Source organism: Eriocheir sinensis, chromosome 41 (assembly GCF_024679095.1).
Source record: "Eriocheir sinensis breed Jianghai 21 chromosome 41, ASM2467909v1, whole genome shotgun sequence".
Taxonomy (NCBI): domain Eukaryota; kingdom Metazoa; phylum Arthropoda; class Malacostraca; order Decapoda; family Varunidae; genus Eriocheir; species Eriocheir sinensis.
In genome coordinates this window covers 15,345,323-15,362,443 of record NC_066549.1, presented here as the reverse complement: position 1 = coordinate 15,362,443, position 17,121 = coordinate 15,345,323, and the positions used below count along the sequence as shown (strand labels likewise).

Here is a 17,121-nt window from a genome sequence, read left to right as displayed (position 1 = left end):
TTTTTATTATACAGGAAAGGAAGCAGCTTAAGGGCATAAAAAAAGTGTAGAAAAAAAGCCCACTAAACGCTGCTCCTAAAAAAGATAGAAGTAAAGAGTAGCCAAAAGAGGGGTCAATTTTGGGAGAAGAGGTGTCTAGATGCTCTCCTCTTCCTCCTCCTCTTGAAAGCATGCACATAGATAATATATTTCTTCTTGCAGTGCCAAAAGATTACTAAAGCTCTATCCATTCATAATATGTCTACTGGCTTGCTGTAATAAATCAAATGCATTCACACACACTGGAGGTCAGCTGGCTAAAATCTTACTTCCCGCACCACCAAAACATCACTACAGGCTGAGTACTGAACAGATCCATGCTGTGCTTCAATCTCATTACCATTTTCTGTGAACAGTCATCCCTCAAATAGTACGGTTTCCAATAGTCCTGTTTCGGTTTTATGTGGATTTTCATAGATTTTTTTAGGATTTTTAAATTTCCCGACAAGCAGGAAATTCAAAAATCCTTAAAAGATCTTCTATGACAATCCGTATAAAACCGAAACCGAACTATTGGAAACCGAACTATTTGAGAGATGATTGTATATATTTCATTACCATTTTGTGTGTATATATATTAGTTAACAGATGAGGAAGTAAAGAAGAGAACTGACATGCATTTCTGAAACATACAAGAGAACCCATTTGTGTGTATATATTTGCTCACAGAAAAGAAGAGGGAGTAACTAAGAGAACTGACATGCATTTCTGAGACATACAAGGCAAGAGAACCCATTTGTGTGTATATATTTGCTCACAGAAAAGAAGAGGGAGTAACTAAGAGAACTGACATGCATTTCTGAGACATACAAGTCAAGAGAACCCATTTGTGTGTATATATTTGCTCACAGAAGAGGGAGTAACTAAGAGAACCGACATACATTTCTGGGGCATACAAGTTAAGAGAACCCATTTGTGTGTATATATTTGCTCACAGAATAGAAGAGGGAGTAACTAAGAGAACTGACAGGCATTTCTGGGGCATACAAGTTAAGAGAACCCATTTGTGTGTATATATTTGCTCACAGAAAAGAAGAGGGAGTAACTAAGAGAACTGACAGGCATTTCTGGGACATACAAGTTAAGAGAACCCATTTGTGTGTATATATTTGCTCAGAGAAATGAAGAGGACGTAATGAAGAGAACTGACATCCATTTCTGGTGCTTACAAGAGAACCCATTACATCACCATATTATAATTAGGGTTACTGGAAAGGTTATACTAGACACATAAATGGAAGGATAACACTAGGCCATAAATATTGAGAATATATGCTTGCTAACTGAGGGACTGAATATTCCCCTCTCAGCAGTGCCTTTACATCTTGCCAACCTCGTAAACAAACTGTCATTTTTCAGTGATTTACATTTTTTGAGTTAAATTAATATTTCATAATTTGGTGCAACTTTTGGTAACTGCGGTTGCATTTGTCACGTTAGGCCCGTCAGTGTGTGAGTGTTCTAATATTCGTCAGAAAATTTCTGCCCATGCCAAAGTGGATTGGAAGATGACATATTTTTAAATTCCCTAAAAACATTGAAAGAATAACCCGCAAAATTTGTTTATGAAGGTGATGCTTTATGAAGGTCTAACATATGTACAAAACTGGGCAATCTGCTACACAGTCAGTACTCCATATTGTTTTCACAGGCAACAATGATATGAGAACCAGAAGTGGCAGACCACATGGCAAACCACTCAGTTAGTGTATATAAGAGCCCCCACATCCCTGTGCCTCCATGGTCTAGTGGTCAGCATGCCTGCCTACCATTCTGCAAGCCCAGGTTCGAATCCTGGCCCAGGCAGTCGGCGTGCACTTCACCCAGGAAGGTAAACTGCGGCAATCTTGGGTATCCCACTGGCCTGTGTCCCAGGGTAATGGGTACCTACCACAAGCTCAAAGGGTCAGAGATGAGCACCACAGCCATGCACAGCTATAGCGTATGCACCAATCTTTACCTCCCCCCCTCATTACTTTAGAAACAATTCATAGCCAATCAAACGGTAATGAGTTACAATTTATTTTATTGGCAATACATGTGGCGAAGCTAAAAAAAACTCACATTAACCAGAAAAAAGGCCAGCATAGTGCACCCACCCCTGCACCGCCCTGTCCGCTGGCCAAAACCACATGCCAAATAAATTTAAACTAACCTATCCTACCTAACATAGGGTCTTCACCTCCCTCAACCCCCTTAACCAGAAGGGCTTCACCCCTCTAACAGGAAGGCTCGACTGCCCCTTTGTATTTTCCAGAAGTTAATCTTTACTGCATTGCATTCAGACCAAACACTAATCCATAATGCAAGTATTAGCTTGGCAAGAGGTGGCTACCCCTTCTTTAACATTAGCCAAGCTATCAAGTGCCAGCAAAATAATAACACACCAAAATCAGGATCAGGCAGCAATGAAGGAAATAACCAGTGGTGGGCACGGTTCTGGTAATCCGCTAACCGCTAATTAACGAAGCTAACTTTCTCGTTAGCTGATTAGCGTTTTTGCTAACTTTGGAAACAGTTAGCGGACCAATTAGCTTCCGCTAAACGTAGTTCCTCCTCCGCTAACTTTAAGTCCACTAAAAGTTCATACAGATTTGTCTTGTCCGTAGTGGGCAAACACAGCACCAGTTGAGCCACATGGCACAATACTTCCAGGGCTTCCACTGTTGAGTAAATTACACCTAAAAGTATGGTAATTGGACAATTATTAGGGAAACTTTTTGGTAGTTTAGGGTAATGCATCTTATATTTCTGACTTTTTGAACTTGGGATTTAATAACAAGAATTTGATTTTTTCCACCTGACAAGAAATAAACGCTGCTATTCACTTATTCACTAATATACTCCTTAGTATTATTTACATTTATGTGTCTAAATTGATCCATTATCCCCAGCTGTGTGGGGGAACAGTCCTGTGTAAAGTGTCATCAGATATCAGATTTTGTCTTTCTACACTGCTATTGCAAGTTCATATATTAGGCATAAATAAAATGTATGTGAAATTTAATTTGTGTAAACCTCTATCATCTGATTTTGTCATGCTATATCTTTCTGGAAAGCTCTATGTTTAAGCTACAATATATTGAAGTTTCAGGTCACTAGGTCTGTTTTTAAGGATTTTAGAGCCAAAATACAAAACCACAGCTAAATCCATATAAAGATAAGTTAGCGGTTAGCATTAGCTTCGGTAATTATTTAGAATCACTACGCGCCTCCAAAATACAATATTACGCCTCCATATTATACTTAAGGGACAAAATACATGTCCCTTAACCATAATATGAAGGTGGAAAAACTTAAAAGTAAAGAAAAAGTGGTAAAGGTAGTGAAAAGACATACTATACATACGCGCGCTTTGTTTTGGTGGCGGCCATTGGGAGGTGAGCAGTGTTATCAACGATCCGGTTAGCAATGGTACGTTTAGTTAGCCATTAGCCCACGCATGTGAGACCAGGTCCACCACGCGTGGTTATTTTTTTATTTTTTAGAAAACACACCTCTACCCAAAGGGTTTTGTGAAGGTTTGGGCCAGGTATAGTATTAGGTAAAGGTGCGTGCTCTAAAGAAAAAAAAATAACCACGCATGGTGGACCTGGTCTCACATGCGTGGGCTAATGGCTAACTAAGCGTACCATTGCTAACCGGATCATAAGCAACACTGCTCACCTCCCAATGGCTACCATCAAAACAAAGCGCACTTATGTATAATATGTCTTTTCACTACCTTTACCACTTTTTCTTTACTTTTAAGTTTTTCCACCTTCATATTATGGTTAAGGGACATGTATTTTGTCCCTTAACAATAATATGGAGGCGTAATATCGTATATTGAAGGCGCGTAGTGATTCTCAGTAATTAGCTTAGCTTCCACTAATTTCTTTGCCAGTTTAGCGTAAGCGAAGCTAACTTTTTGTTAGTGGGTTACCAGTTAGCGCAACTAACTTTTTGGTTAGCGGTGCCCACCACTGGAGATAACCACCCAATATTTTACCTAACCAACCCTTCCCTGCATTACACTGAAGAAAGAAAAACAAACACAGACACAACAAGATACGAGGCAAGACCCCCCAGCACAGCATCATCATCATCAGCAGCAGCCTGAGATAAAAGTCTGAAAAAAAGGAAAACAAAAACTAAACACGTAAAAGACGGGAGAGGCATTGATGACCCGAAGAAGCTGCTGCCATGGCCCTCCTCCTCCTGCCCAAAACAAAGGAACAAAACATGGTCAGTATGAGTGATGGGTGCGCGCCATGGCAGTAGTCTGGCCTTACAAAACTGAGGGCGGGTTTCTTGGGCGGCGGGTCCTTGCTGGTGGGGGACCCCGCTGAGGACGGCCGCTTGGTGGGTTCCTCCTTCTCCTTCCTCTTCTGGTCCTCCTGCATCTTCTTGAACATCTCCATGAAGGACCCGTCGTTCCGGAAGACATTATTGGGGGTCTGCGTCTGCCTGGTCTCGTCCTGGCTGTTGGAGTCGGAGCCGCTGGAGCTGGAGCTAGTGGGGCTGCTCACCGCCGCCATCTTCACATCGTACTCCTCTTCTTCTTCCTCTTCCCCTTCTTCTTCTTCTGTCTACCATTTTTCTTTTCTTCTTATTATTATTATTCTTATTATTATTATTATAGGCTAGTTTGGTTTGTTTCATCGGTTTTTTTCCTTGTCTTTATTTCTGCTTTCATTGTTGTTCTCGTTCTTCTTCTGTCTCCTATTTTTCTTATTATTATCATTCATCTTGTGTTTCTTTAGTCTGTCTTAATTGTCTATTCTTATAATTTCTTTTTTTTTCCTCTCATCATCTTTTTCTTTGCCTTAAAAATTCTTAATTCCTCCTCCTCCTCCTCTTCTTCTTCTTTATGCTTTTTTCTATGGTTCTTCCTATTCTATCGCTTCATGTCTTTGTCTATCTCTTCATGTCTTTGTCTATCACTTCATGTCTTAATTTGTCTATCACCTCATGTCTTTGTCTATCACTTCGTCTTAATTTGTCTATCACCAGGATGTCTTTGTCTATCTCGCCATGTCTTTTATCTCATGTCTGTATCTCTTCCTGTCTTTGTTTCTCATGTCTGTCTATCTCTTCATGTCTTTGTTTCTCATGTCTGTCTATCTCTTCATGTATTTAATTTGTTTATCATGTCTGTCTATCTCTTCATGTCTTTGTTTATCTCATATGTCTGTCCATCTCTTCATGTCTTTGTCTATCACTTCGTCTTAATTTGTCTATCACCTCATGTACGTCTTTGTCTATCTCTTCATGTCTTAAATTTGTCTATCTCGATCTTAATTCATGTCTTTGTCTATCTCTTCATGTCTTTGTCTATCTCTTCATGTCTATGTCTATCACTTCATGTCTTTCTCTATATATATATATATATATATATATATATATATATATATATATATATATATATATATATATATATATATATATATATCTTCATGTCTTTGTCTATCTCTTCATGTCTTTGTCTATCGATCACTTCATGTCTTTGTCTATCTCTTAATTCATGTCTTAATAATTTGTCTATCTCTTCATGTCTTTGTCTATCTCTTCATGTCTTTGTCTATCACTTCATGTCTTCGTCTATCTCTGATCATGTCTATCTCTTCATGCATGTCTTTGTCTATCGATCACTTAATTCATGTCTTTCTCTATCTCTTCATGTCTTTGTCTATCTCATATGTCTGTCTATCTATTAATTCATGTCTTCGTCTATCTCTGATCATGTCTATCTCTTCGATCATGCATGTCTTTGTCTATCACTTCATGTCTTTGTCTATCTATCTATTCATGTCTTCGTCTATCTCTGATCATGTCTATCTCTTCATGCATGTCTTTGTCTATCACTTCATGTCTTTCTCTATCACTTCATGTCATTGTCTATCTATCTATTCATGTCTTCGTCTATCTCTGATCATATCTATCTCTTCATGCATGTCATAAGAACATAAGAACATATAGGAGTCTGCAAGAGGCCGGTAGGCCTGTACGAGGCAGCTCCTGTGACCCTATAAGCTCCCGTGTATCTAACCCCACCTAATATCGCTGTCCATGAATTTATCTAGTCTATTTTTGAATGTGACAATTGTATTGGCATTCACCACATGACTGCTGAGCCTATTCCACTCATCCACCACCCTGTTAGTAAACCAATTTTTGCCTATGTCCCTGTTGAATCTGAATTTATCCAGTTTAAACCCAGTACTTCGTGTCCTACCCGGTTCTCTTACCAACAAAACCTTATGAATGTCTCCCTTATTAAAGCCCTTCATCCATTTATAAACCTCGATCATGTCTCCACGCACCCTTCGCCTTTCTAGAGAATGCAAGTTTAACTGTTTGAGTCTTTCCTTGTATGGCAAGTTTCTCAGCCCCTGAATCATCTTAGTCATCCTCCTCTGCACCGATTCTAACATTTTGATATCCATTCTATAGTAGGGTGACCAGAACTGAACCGCATAGTCAAGATGAGGTCTAACTAATGCTAAATATAGTTTGAGGAAGACTTCGGGGCTTCTGTTGCTTACGCTCCTTGAAATAAATCCCAGTACCCTATTAGCTCGATTTCTAGCTTGAATGCATTGTGCCCTTGGACGGAGATCAGAGCTCACTAAGACCCCTAAATCCCTCTCGCACCCAGACCTACTTATGAGTGTCTTTTAAGCAATAGTTATGTGAGGGGTTGTTCCTACCTACTCAGAATACTGCACTTCCCTACATTGAACTCATGTCTTTGTCTCTCTCTTCATGTCTTTGTCTATCTATCTATTCATGTCCATCTCTTCACGCATGTCTTTCTCTATCACTTCATGTCTTTGTCTATCTATCTCTTCATGTCTTCGTCTATCTCTTCATGCATGTCTTTGTCTATCACTTCATGTCTTTGTCTATCACTTCATGTCTTTGTCTATCTCTTCATGTCTTTGTCTATCTCATATGTCTGTCTATCTATTTATTCATGTCTTCGTCTATTTCTTCATGCATGTCTTTGTCTATCACTGCATGTCTTTATCACTTCATGTCTTTGTCTATCTATCTATTCATGTCTTCGTCTATCTCTGATCATGTCTATCTCTTCATGCATGTCTTTGTCTATCACTTCATGTCTCCCTTTTTTTTCATTATAATTTTCTTCAGATTCAAGTTTTGATAATAATAAAAAATAATTAAAATAAGAAACAAAGGCAAGAGGAAGAAAGAGAAGAACAAGAAGAAAAATAGATGAAGGAGAAGAAGAAAAAGAAGAAGGAACTGAAGAAGAAAAAAGAAGCAGAACAGAAGAAAAGGAAAAAGAAAATTGTGATGAAGATGAAGGATAAATTAAGAGGAGGAGGAGGAGGAGGAGGAGAGGAAGAAAGAGAAGATGAAAAATAAGAAGAAAAGGAAGAATTCCTTTCTTCCTAAAATAAATAATAATAATAACTAAATAAATAAATAAAATAAGATGAAGAAGAAGGACAAAGAGGAGGAGGAGAAGAGGAAGAAAGAGAAGAAGATGAAAAATAAGAAGAAAAGGAAGAAAGGAAGAAAAGGAACATGAAGAAATAAAATAAATAATAATAATAACTAAATAAATAAATAAAATAAGATGAAGAAGGACAAAGAGGAGGAGGAGAAGAGGAAGAAAGAGAAGATGAAAAATAAGAAGAAAATGAAGAAAAGGAACATGAAGAAATAAAATAAATAATAATAATAAATAAATAAATAAATAAAATAAGATGAAGAAGAAGGACAAAGAGGAGGAGGAGAAGAGGAAGAAAGAGAAGAAGATGAAAAATAAGAAGGAAGAAATGAAGAAATGAAGAAATAAAATAATACCTAGGAAAATAAAATGAGTTAATTCACACATCATAAGGGTAATAACACACAGAGAGCAATGCAATAAAAACTGTACAATTATTTTCTTGAGAAATATAAATGTGACTATTTACCTAAAATACAACCCTTTATTACATTGGTGATGATAATAATAATAATAATAATAATAATAATAATAATAATAATAATAATAATAATAATAATAATAATGATAATAGTAGTAGTAGTCGTAGTCATTTTAACTCTGAGAGGATATCAAGAAAACTCTACAGCATGAATAAAAAGCTTAGGTGATAGTAAGGTCAATGTAGTACAGCCATGAACAGATTTCCATCCCAGACTAAACTAAAACAATGACACCATAAATAACCCTTTGAGAGAGAAAGAAAACCAGCACTGCCAATGACCTTCTAAATGGTTTATAACACTTGGGTTTAGTCTGGACACACATTATGGAACCTCAAGCTAAACCATTGACAGCATAAACCCAACAGAGAGAAAGAAAACCAGCACTGCCAATGACCTCCTTCTAAATGGTTTATAACACTTGGGTTTAGTCTGGACACACATTATGGAACCTCAAGCTAAACCATTGACAGCATAAACCCGACAAAGAGAAAGAAAACCAACACTACCAATGACCTCCTTCTAAATGGTTTATAATACTTGGGTTTAGTCTGGACACACATTATGGAACCTCAAGCTAAACCAACACACACATAAATAAACCATTGAGAGAAAACCAGCACTGCCAATGACCTCCTAACTGGTTTATAACACTTGGGTTTAGTCTGGACACACATTATGGAACCTCAAGCTAAACCAACACACACATAAATAAACCACTGAGAGAAAACCAGCACTACCAATGACCTCCTAACTGGTTTATAACACTTGGGTTTAGTCTGGACACACATTATGGAACCTCAAGCTAAACCATTGACAGCATAAATAAACCCTTGAGAGAGAGACAATTACCAGCGCTAACTATGACCTCCTTCCTCCTATCGACTGGTTTAGAACACTCATGAAAGCCTGACTAATCTCTTCTGAGGCCTTGGGAAATTGTTGGCTGTGAGAGCTAAGTGTTTGAGAGAGAGGATAGGTTGCATTAGTATTTCCAAGGGTAGTTTTATGAGCTTGTATTTTAAGAGCTTGGATATTAAGAGCATGTATTTTAAGAGTTTGGATATTAAGGGCATGTATTTTAAGAGTTTGGATATTAAGAGCATGTATTTTAAGAGTTTGGATATTAAGAGCATGTATTTTAAGAGTTTGGATATCAAGAGCTTGTATTTTAAGAGCTTGTATTTCAAGAGCTTGGGTTTAGTCAGGACACACATAATGGAAACCCCGTTCTCTGGCTGTTCAATATACGTAAATTCCTAACCCCGATTAATTTGTTATAGTAATCTAGATCTTGTTGAAACACCTGCTGATGGAAGGCTTACAGTGCTAACATCAATTATATAAAGAAATAATGAGAGGGATATGGGAGAGGGACATGGTAGAGAGGGTATGGGTAAGTGGTATGGGAGGTTAGGTTAGCAGGAGTGGGAGGTGAGAGGGAAATGGTTATGGGCATGGGTAGGGTGGCATGGCTTGGGGAAATGGGAAAAAGATAAATTAGGTTGAATCACACAAGCATGAGTGGGCTGGAGACATGGTTGAGAGGCATGGGTGAGTAGGAGGAGGGGGCACAGTGAGAGACATGGGTGGCGTGACATGGGAGCACGGGTGAGGCGCTACAGAGCCACACCGTCACAGACCACCAATATATCACTTTGTATAAACGTATAATAGAATGATTTACAAGTTTAGTCCAATACATCTGGTCTGCATTACTTTCCAACACATCTTCCCTTCCTACACTCTGCATAGCCAGTACTGGTGAGCACAGACCACCAATATATCACTTTGTATAAACGTATAATAGAATGATTTACAAGTTTAGTCCAACGCTCCCTTTTGAGACACAAACAATTAAACCTAATGGTAAAGAAGGATTTCTTTCTGGTATATTCATATACATCTATATCTTAGGAACTCTGCTATCACATTCTTCACTATGATACATCAATAGAGCATTGCACGCCAGGGAGTCAAAGCTGTCAGGCCAGAATCATACGACACAGAAAGCTAAAGAGAACTAAACCATAACCACTAACTAATAAAGCATAACCACTTATACACAATTTTGATAAAACCTACAACTTAGCAGACTTTAACCCGGTAGCAACGCCGGACCAAATTTGTGGCTTTACCGTGAAGCAGCGACGGGCCAAATTTGTGCCATGATATAAACCCCCGAAAATAAATGATACATAATCTGATCACAAATGCTTTGATATATATTATGAAATGGTTTGTGTGAGGGGTGATTTTTTCTCATTTTTCTCGCTTAGAGGGACCATTAAGAAACATGATCCCCGCTGCTACCCGGTTAAGTGAGGTGCCAAAGTGCTTTGTGACTAGAAACAATAAACAGCACACAGTGGACCAGGCCTTGAGGCAACACCTGCTCTGTGACAACCAGTGGGTGCCTGCACTCACACCAGCGTCCACAAATTATCGTACTCATCGCATTGCACTTTCATAGTTCCTCACCAATAACTCTTGCAAAAAGAAGGAAACCATCAATATTAAACAGTTTCAACGATAACTTTAATAGACTATCGTTATCTATGAGGGTACGGCAGTTTCTTTGGGACCTAAAAATTATAAATGCAATGTTCCAAGTACAATAATTTGGCAGTGCTGGGTCACACACCAAACATGCCATTACCACGGACATACAGTGTTGATTACCGCTATATCATTTCCTCGTAAAACTAGCCGATAGGGTAGTGGCGGCTGCGGGGTTAGCCAAGCCCCGCACCTTACCACACACTCTCAACACCTCTCGCTTCCTCTGTAGCCGCCACTACCCCATAGGCCAGTTTCACGTGGAAAACTATAGCGTCGACTGTGAGAGCGGCCCACAGAACACACAGATATGGCGACACAGTGCAGCCGAGCGACTCACTCACTACAACAAAACAGAACTCTTTCTCCCCTGCACTCATGACATCCTGGGTACACTTTCCTTGTGGCACAGAGACACTCCAGGACATAATTACAACATACACTTATGATCTGAAGCTGCTCTGCCACTCTGCCTGTTGACTTAAAGCTTCTGTAATGTGGCCCCTCAGGCTAGTGAACCAGTTTATCACAGCATCCATGACACAAGCATCACATCAACAAGTGCCTGGTTGTCTGGTCTGCCTCATTCATTAGCAAATTACTTCATTATCATTATCAATTTACTTTGACCGGACAAACTAAAGCAAGATATGTCGCCCATTCAGACACAACTAAAACCTTAACGTACATAGCTATTAATTCTTACTCCCAGAAAATAGTAATTACACACACACACACACATATATATATACTTCACCAGCAACTTGCCACATCACATATTGAAAAGGCACGAAAAAGAAAAATCATAAGAAAACATAAATTGAGAGGCACACACACACACACACACACACACACACACATGCCTTTTACTTTGCAAACACCACCATCAACAATAACAAAGCTTTATATACAAAAAAACTGCCAACTTTTCTTTTAATTTCGACAGTATGAACACACACACACACACACACACACATGCGCACACACACACACACACTTATGCAATGGTTAGCCTCGGGTATAACAAAACTCTAAGCCAGAACCGAGCCTGGAAAGTGCACAGGTCCGAGATGATGGGGGAAAAAAATAATTGATAAATAAATAAAATGAATAAAAAGTTTCTCGCCGTCAACCATGAGTGAGTAAATTCATAATAATAATAATAATAATAATAATAATAATAATAATAATAATAATAATAATAATAATGAACCGAATCTCCAAGAGCAAAACAAAGCTATCCAACCCTCCCTCCCTCCCTTACGCAAAGCATCCCTTCCTTTCGTCATGGCCAGAAATTCAACAACAATAACAACAACAACAACAACACAAGAAGGACTGCAGCCGTCAAATAAGAAAAAAAAAAAAAGGAAATTACCGATGCAGATGTGAGAAGAAAATGTGTCAGAAGAAAAAGGAAAACAATAGACTCAGAGAGAGAGAGAGAGAGAGAGAGAGAGAGAGAGAGAGAGAGAGAGAGAGAGAGAGAGAGAGAGAGAGAGCACAGAGGGAGAGAGAGAGAGAGAGAGAGCACAGAGGGAGAGAGAGAGCACAAAGAGCGAGCGAGCACAGAGAGAGAGAGAGAGCACAGAGAGCGAGCAAGCACAGAGAGAGAGAGCACAGAGAGAGAGAGAGCACAGAAAGAGCGAGCACAGAGAGAGAGAGAGAACAGAGAGAGAGAGAGAGAGCACAGAGAGAGAGAGCGAACACAGAGAGAGAGGGCGAGCACAGAGAGAGAGCGAACACAGAGAGAGAGAGCACAGAAAGAGAGAGCACAGAGAGAGAGCGAGAAAAGAGAGAGATCGAACACAGAAAGAGAGTGAGCGAGCACAGAGACAGAGAGAGAGAGAGAGAGCATAGAGAGAGCAGAGCAACAATCCCATGAAAATAAGGAGAGTAAGGATGCCAGCTAATGTTAATAATGCGTGTTAGTGATGACCATTCACTCCACCCGCTGCTGCAGTTAGTATGGGTTAGTAAACTACTCTGAGAGGCGGTCGCAGCGGCGGCGACCCACAGGAGTTTACGAGGCCGACTCCTCCCGCTTGTTTTGCTCTTGGCTCGACCAAAACGCATTGGGAAAATACTACGTCGTACATGACGCGATTTGGGGGAAAAAAACATAAAAAATTAATGAAAAATATAAAAAATTTGATGAAAATGACAAAAATGAAAAATAAGAAATGAAAAAAAATGGAAATTAAAATGATATATAAAAATGAAAATGAAAAAAAACTTAAAACATGAAGAAAAAAATATATATATTGAAAACTGAGAAAATATGAAAAAATAATAATAATAAAAATAACATATAGGACCTTTCAACACACAGCCACCAGCCTTAACTTTCCCAGACTCCGTTAACATAATATTAGAGGATGAGAAGAGCATAATAATAATAATAATAATAATAATAATAATAATAATAATAATAATAATAATAATAATAATAATAATCAACTACTTAAGCATACTACATACATACATACAACTTGTGATGCTATTTTTGTGAAGGTCAGTTTGAGCAGGTTTTGGGATAACAACACTTCATATATTAAGAAACTGGATTCTCCTTGATTCATATTTTTATGTATATGTCAAAAAAGAGCAAAGATAAATAGATAGATATAGATAGATATTGGATAGATAGATAGAGAGAGAAAGCTTACTAAAACACTATTATCACCTCCAACAAAGCACTAATATATATAAATCATAAACACTATATATATATAAATTGAGACTTGGCTAAACTCTCTCTCTCTCTGTCTCTCCAGGCCCCCATAAAAGTCACTGATAAGGCTGTTATTTAAATCAAATCTCCATACTAATTATTTTTCCCCCACAAACCTTGCACAAGAGTTCCCTACATTCACACACACACACACACACACACACTCGCCACATTACGTATCACTATATATCACAACATTACCGTAAACCAAGCAACATGCATGTCCGATGAGGCTAGTTGTTACCATTACCACAGAAAAAGCCACTCACTCGTATTAAAGTAACAACGTTCGGGACTATATACAAGGAAGAAAGTCATGTCATTTTGTGGTCGCAACAGTTTTTTCCCTCCCATTCACAACTTAACACATATATAGAAATAGTAGAGTTAGTGTTGTTAGTGGTCCTCCCATGGCTGATCCGTATTCGTATTTAAATAAAAACATTCAAGACTATACCAGGAAGAAAGTTGGGTATCATTTTGTTGTGGCAAGTTTTTACAGCTTAACACAAGGAGATACTAAGAATGATAAGAGTTAGTGTTGTTAGTGGTCCTCCCATGGCTGATTCGTATTCATATTTAAATAAAAACATTCAGGGCTATACCAGGAAGAAAGTTGGGTATCATTTTGTTGTGGCAAGTTTTTACAGCTTAACACAAGGAAATACTAAGAATGATAAGAGTTAGTGTTGTTAGTGGTCCTCCCATGGCTGATTTGTATTCATATTTAAATAAAAACATTCAGGGTTATACCAGGAAGAAAGTTGCGTATCACTTTGTTGTGGCAAGTTTTTACAGCTTAACACAAGGAAATACTAAGAATGATAAGAGTTAGTGTTGTTAGTGGTCCTCCCATGGCTGATCCGTATTCGTACTAAAACAACAACATTCAAGATTATACCAGGAAGAAAGTTGGGTATCATTTTGTTGTGGCAAGTTTTTACAGCTTAACACAAGGAGATACTAAGAATGATGAGAGTTAGTGTTGTTAGTGGTCCTCCCATGGCTGATCCGTATTCGTACTAAAACAACAACATTCAAGACTATACCAGGAAGAAAATCGCGGATCATTTTGAGTTAGCAACAGTTTTTTCTGCCTTCCATTCACAGCTCAACACAAGATCCTGATACTATTACTACTAGAATCAAGTGTTATCAGTGGTCCTCCCATGCCTAATCTAGTCCCACCTCCTCCTTAGCACCTACTGGTCAACACTGAAGGTGATATATAAGGCTCATGAGCCTCAATGCAGACCAAACAGTATGTGATTCGCTCTCCCAATGCTACATGACGCTGTCCACCCTGCGCTACTACTGGACTACTTGATACAGCTTGTTGCAATGTCTCCTGTAACACTCGTCAAAGCTCGGCGGAATTCTCGGCAAACTCGCAAACAAAAGAGAATGAGGAGGAAGAAAGTGTGTGTGTGTGTGTGTGTGTGTGTGTGTGTGTGTGTGTATTTACCTAGTTGTATTTACCTAGTTGTGACATACGGGAAAAGAGCTACACTCACGCTGTCCCGTCTCCATATCCTCTCTTATGTGTGTGAGGTTAATATAAGGAAAAATAAGCATGTTAAACAAATAGAAGAAGAGAAACAGGAGGCTAATGAACTTTCCACTATAAATGAAAGCCTGAAATGGGTGACAAGGTGTTAGTGAGAATACAATCTGTCCCTCCCTAAGCTGTTTGTCGGCCCTTTCATCAAGTAAGGGACAGTAACTAATTTGTATGTAGGAAGGTAACACACTTTCCACTATAAATGAAAGCCTGAAATGGGTGACAAGGTGTTAGCGAGAATACAATCTGTCCCTCCCTAAGCTGTTTGTCGACCCTTTCAACAAGTAAGGGACAGTAACTAATTTGTTTGGAGGAAGGTAACACACTTTCCACTATAAATGAAAGCCTGAAATGGGCGACAAGGTGTTAGCGAGAATATAATCTGTCCCTCCCTAAGCTGTTTGTCGACCCTTTCAACAAGTAAGGGACAGTAACTAATTTGTTTGGAGGAAGGTAACACATTTTCCACTATAAATGAAAGCCTGAAATGGGCGACAAGGTGTTAGCGAGAATACAATCTGTCCCTCCCTAAGCTGTTTGTCGACCCTTTCATCAAGTAAGGGACAGAAAGGGACAGTAACTAATTTGTATGGAGGAAGGTAACACACTTTCCACTATAAATGAAAGCCTGAAATGGGCGACAAGGTGTTAGTGAGAATATAATCTGTCCCTCTCTAAGCTATTTGCCAACCAAGAGAGCTCTGCCTGTGACTCCCCAACAACAACTATAAGACAATCACTTTATGAGCTTCAAAATATACATAATTAATCAAGGACAAACTAAGCACAGTCAGACAGAGGTTATTAGTAGTGTAGGTAACCCCCTCCCTCTCTCTCCCTCCCTTCCCCATATCTCTCCCAGGCCTTACTAGCCTAAACAGTGAGTGGGTCCATTCTCTCCAAAGTGACAGCGATGAACAACAAGTGGTTTCTATTACAGCGCGGGCTAGTGCTACATAGTAAGAGTCACAGGTTGGTCTTTACCCCAGAGTGGCTCGAGGGCTGGACGGGCATATTTGTCAAGGATTACTAACTGCCGGCGCCACCTCCGAGAACCATCCACAACACTGCCGGCGAGATGGTAACACTGCGATGCTCCACTCCTTCCTAACCCTTATCCTCTTCCTCACATTTGTATTTTTCTCCAACCTTCTTCACATCCTCTTTTCTTCCCCATGCACAGCCTTCTTCCTCTCCATTCCCCTTTTTCCTTCCTTCCTTCTTCCCACTCCTCCCTTTCTCGCTTGCAAGAAACTTATGCAAGCCTCACTTTTGCCGTAATACCTTGGAGCAATAACTAGCCCCTTCCAGCACATGAGGAGGAGTGACAACTACTGCTAATTGTTGTTACGAGTGGCAACCTCCAGGCAGGCATTGTGGATGGCTCCCGGACAGCCTCACGGCCCGCCCTCGCTCCTGGCTCGTCCGGACCGCTGAGGGAGGCTCTGAAGCTGAAGCAGAGGGGGGCGCCGGCGACATCCGCTACACACACAGACCAAGGACAAGTTCCGCTAGTAAACTCTAAACTTGGCACCAGAAATCCCAAACTTGAAATCCAATTCCACACTCAAGTAAGAAAAAAGAAAAGAATGAAAACAGTAACAACTTAATTACTGCCTCCACTACCCTAGGCTGGAACAGAGCACCCTAACAAAGGTCAACTGGAATACTATGAGAATAATTGCATTACTTTCAAAATATACATAACTAATTAGATCATGTCCAACATACACACCCAGCAGACACATAAAGTATACCTAAAGTATACCACTTGCTGTGTTAGTTTCATCATCATATATATATATATATTTTTTCAATCACTACCATATTTGTATGTACATCTACCAATAAATATTCATTTTGATAATGGGTAATATCAGAAAGAGGATTTATATTGTGCTTTGAGTAACCTTTTAAAGCATGTTCAGGGTTATGATGAGTAATAATAGTAATACTACAGATCCGTGCACTCACTGCTCTGGCCCCGTGTGGAGGGAGGGGGTCCAGTCCGTGCTGGGCTCAGGGTGGCGGTGTGGTGTGGGGGCCGCCCAGCACACTTGGCGGACAACAACAACAACAACAAGTTTGCTAGGGGTGCACTTCACGCGTCCGTACTGAGAATATACCGTTAGTGTGTACGCATACGTATGTGTATGTATATTTTACATAGGTGTGTATATATATATATATATATATTTTTTTTTATATATAATCTATATGTCTACATTAGTAATTGAAAAAAAACATACCAAAAGCCAGGGCCCCCGGCTGCCTGTTGGGGGGC

At 39.3% G+C, this 17,121-nt stretch overlaps 1 protein-coding gene and 2 long non-coding RNA genes across 5 annotated transcripts in view; 1 reads left to right on the top strand and 2 right to left on the bottom strand.

The window, feature by feature from the left end:
* The window catches only part of LOC127009729 (telomerase RNA component interacting RNase-like), an 8,639-nt gene extending 4,050 nt beyond the window's left edge, over positions 1 to 4,589 (bottom strand). Inside the window, exon 1 of the mRNA XM_050883102.1 lies at positions 4,314 to 4,589. Within this exon, the coding sequence (XP_050739059.1) occupies positions 4,314 to 4,559 (246 nt within the window). The 5' untranslated portion in view covers positions 4,560 to 4,589. The remainder of the gene's footprint in view (positions 1 to 4,313) is intronic.
* Positions 4,590 to 7,912: 3,323 nt separating this feature from the next.
* LOC127009726 (uncharacterized) lies at positions 7,913 to 12,057 on the bottom strand. Its single transcript, XR_007762195.1, has 2 exons — positions 8,731 to 12,057; positions 7,913 to 8,619 (listed from the first exon to the last, which is right to left on the bottom strand). It is a non-coding gene; the product is annotated as an uncharacterized LOC127009726 (long non-coding RNA).
* Positions 12,058 to 12,212: 155 nt separating this feature from the next.
* On the top strand, positions 12,213 to 17,049 carry LOC127009725 (uncharacterized). Of its 3 annotated transcripts, XR_007762194.1 has the most exons (3): positions 12,213 to 14,022; positions 14,171 to 15,200; positions 15,337 to 17,049. It is a non-coding gene; the product is annotated as an uncharacterized LOC127009725 (long non-coding RNA). The 3 variants fall into 3 exon arrangements; XR_007762192.1 differs by lacking the exon at positions 12,213 to 14,022 and having other exon boundaries at positions 14,029 to 15,064; XR_007762193.1 differs by lacking the exon at positions 12,213 to 14,022 and having other exon boundaries at positions 14,029 to 15,200.
* The last annotated feature ends 72 nt before the right edge of the window (positions 17,050 to 17,121 follow it).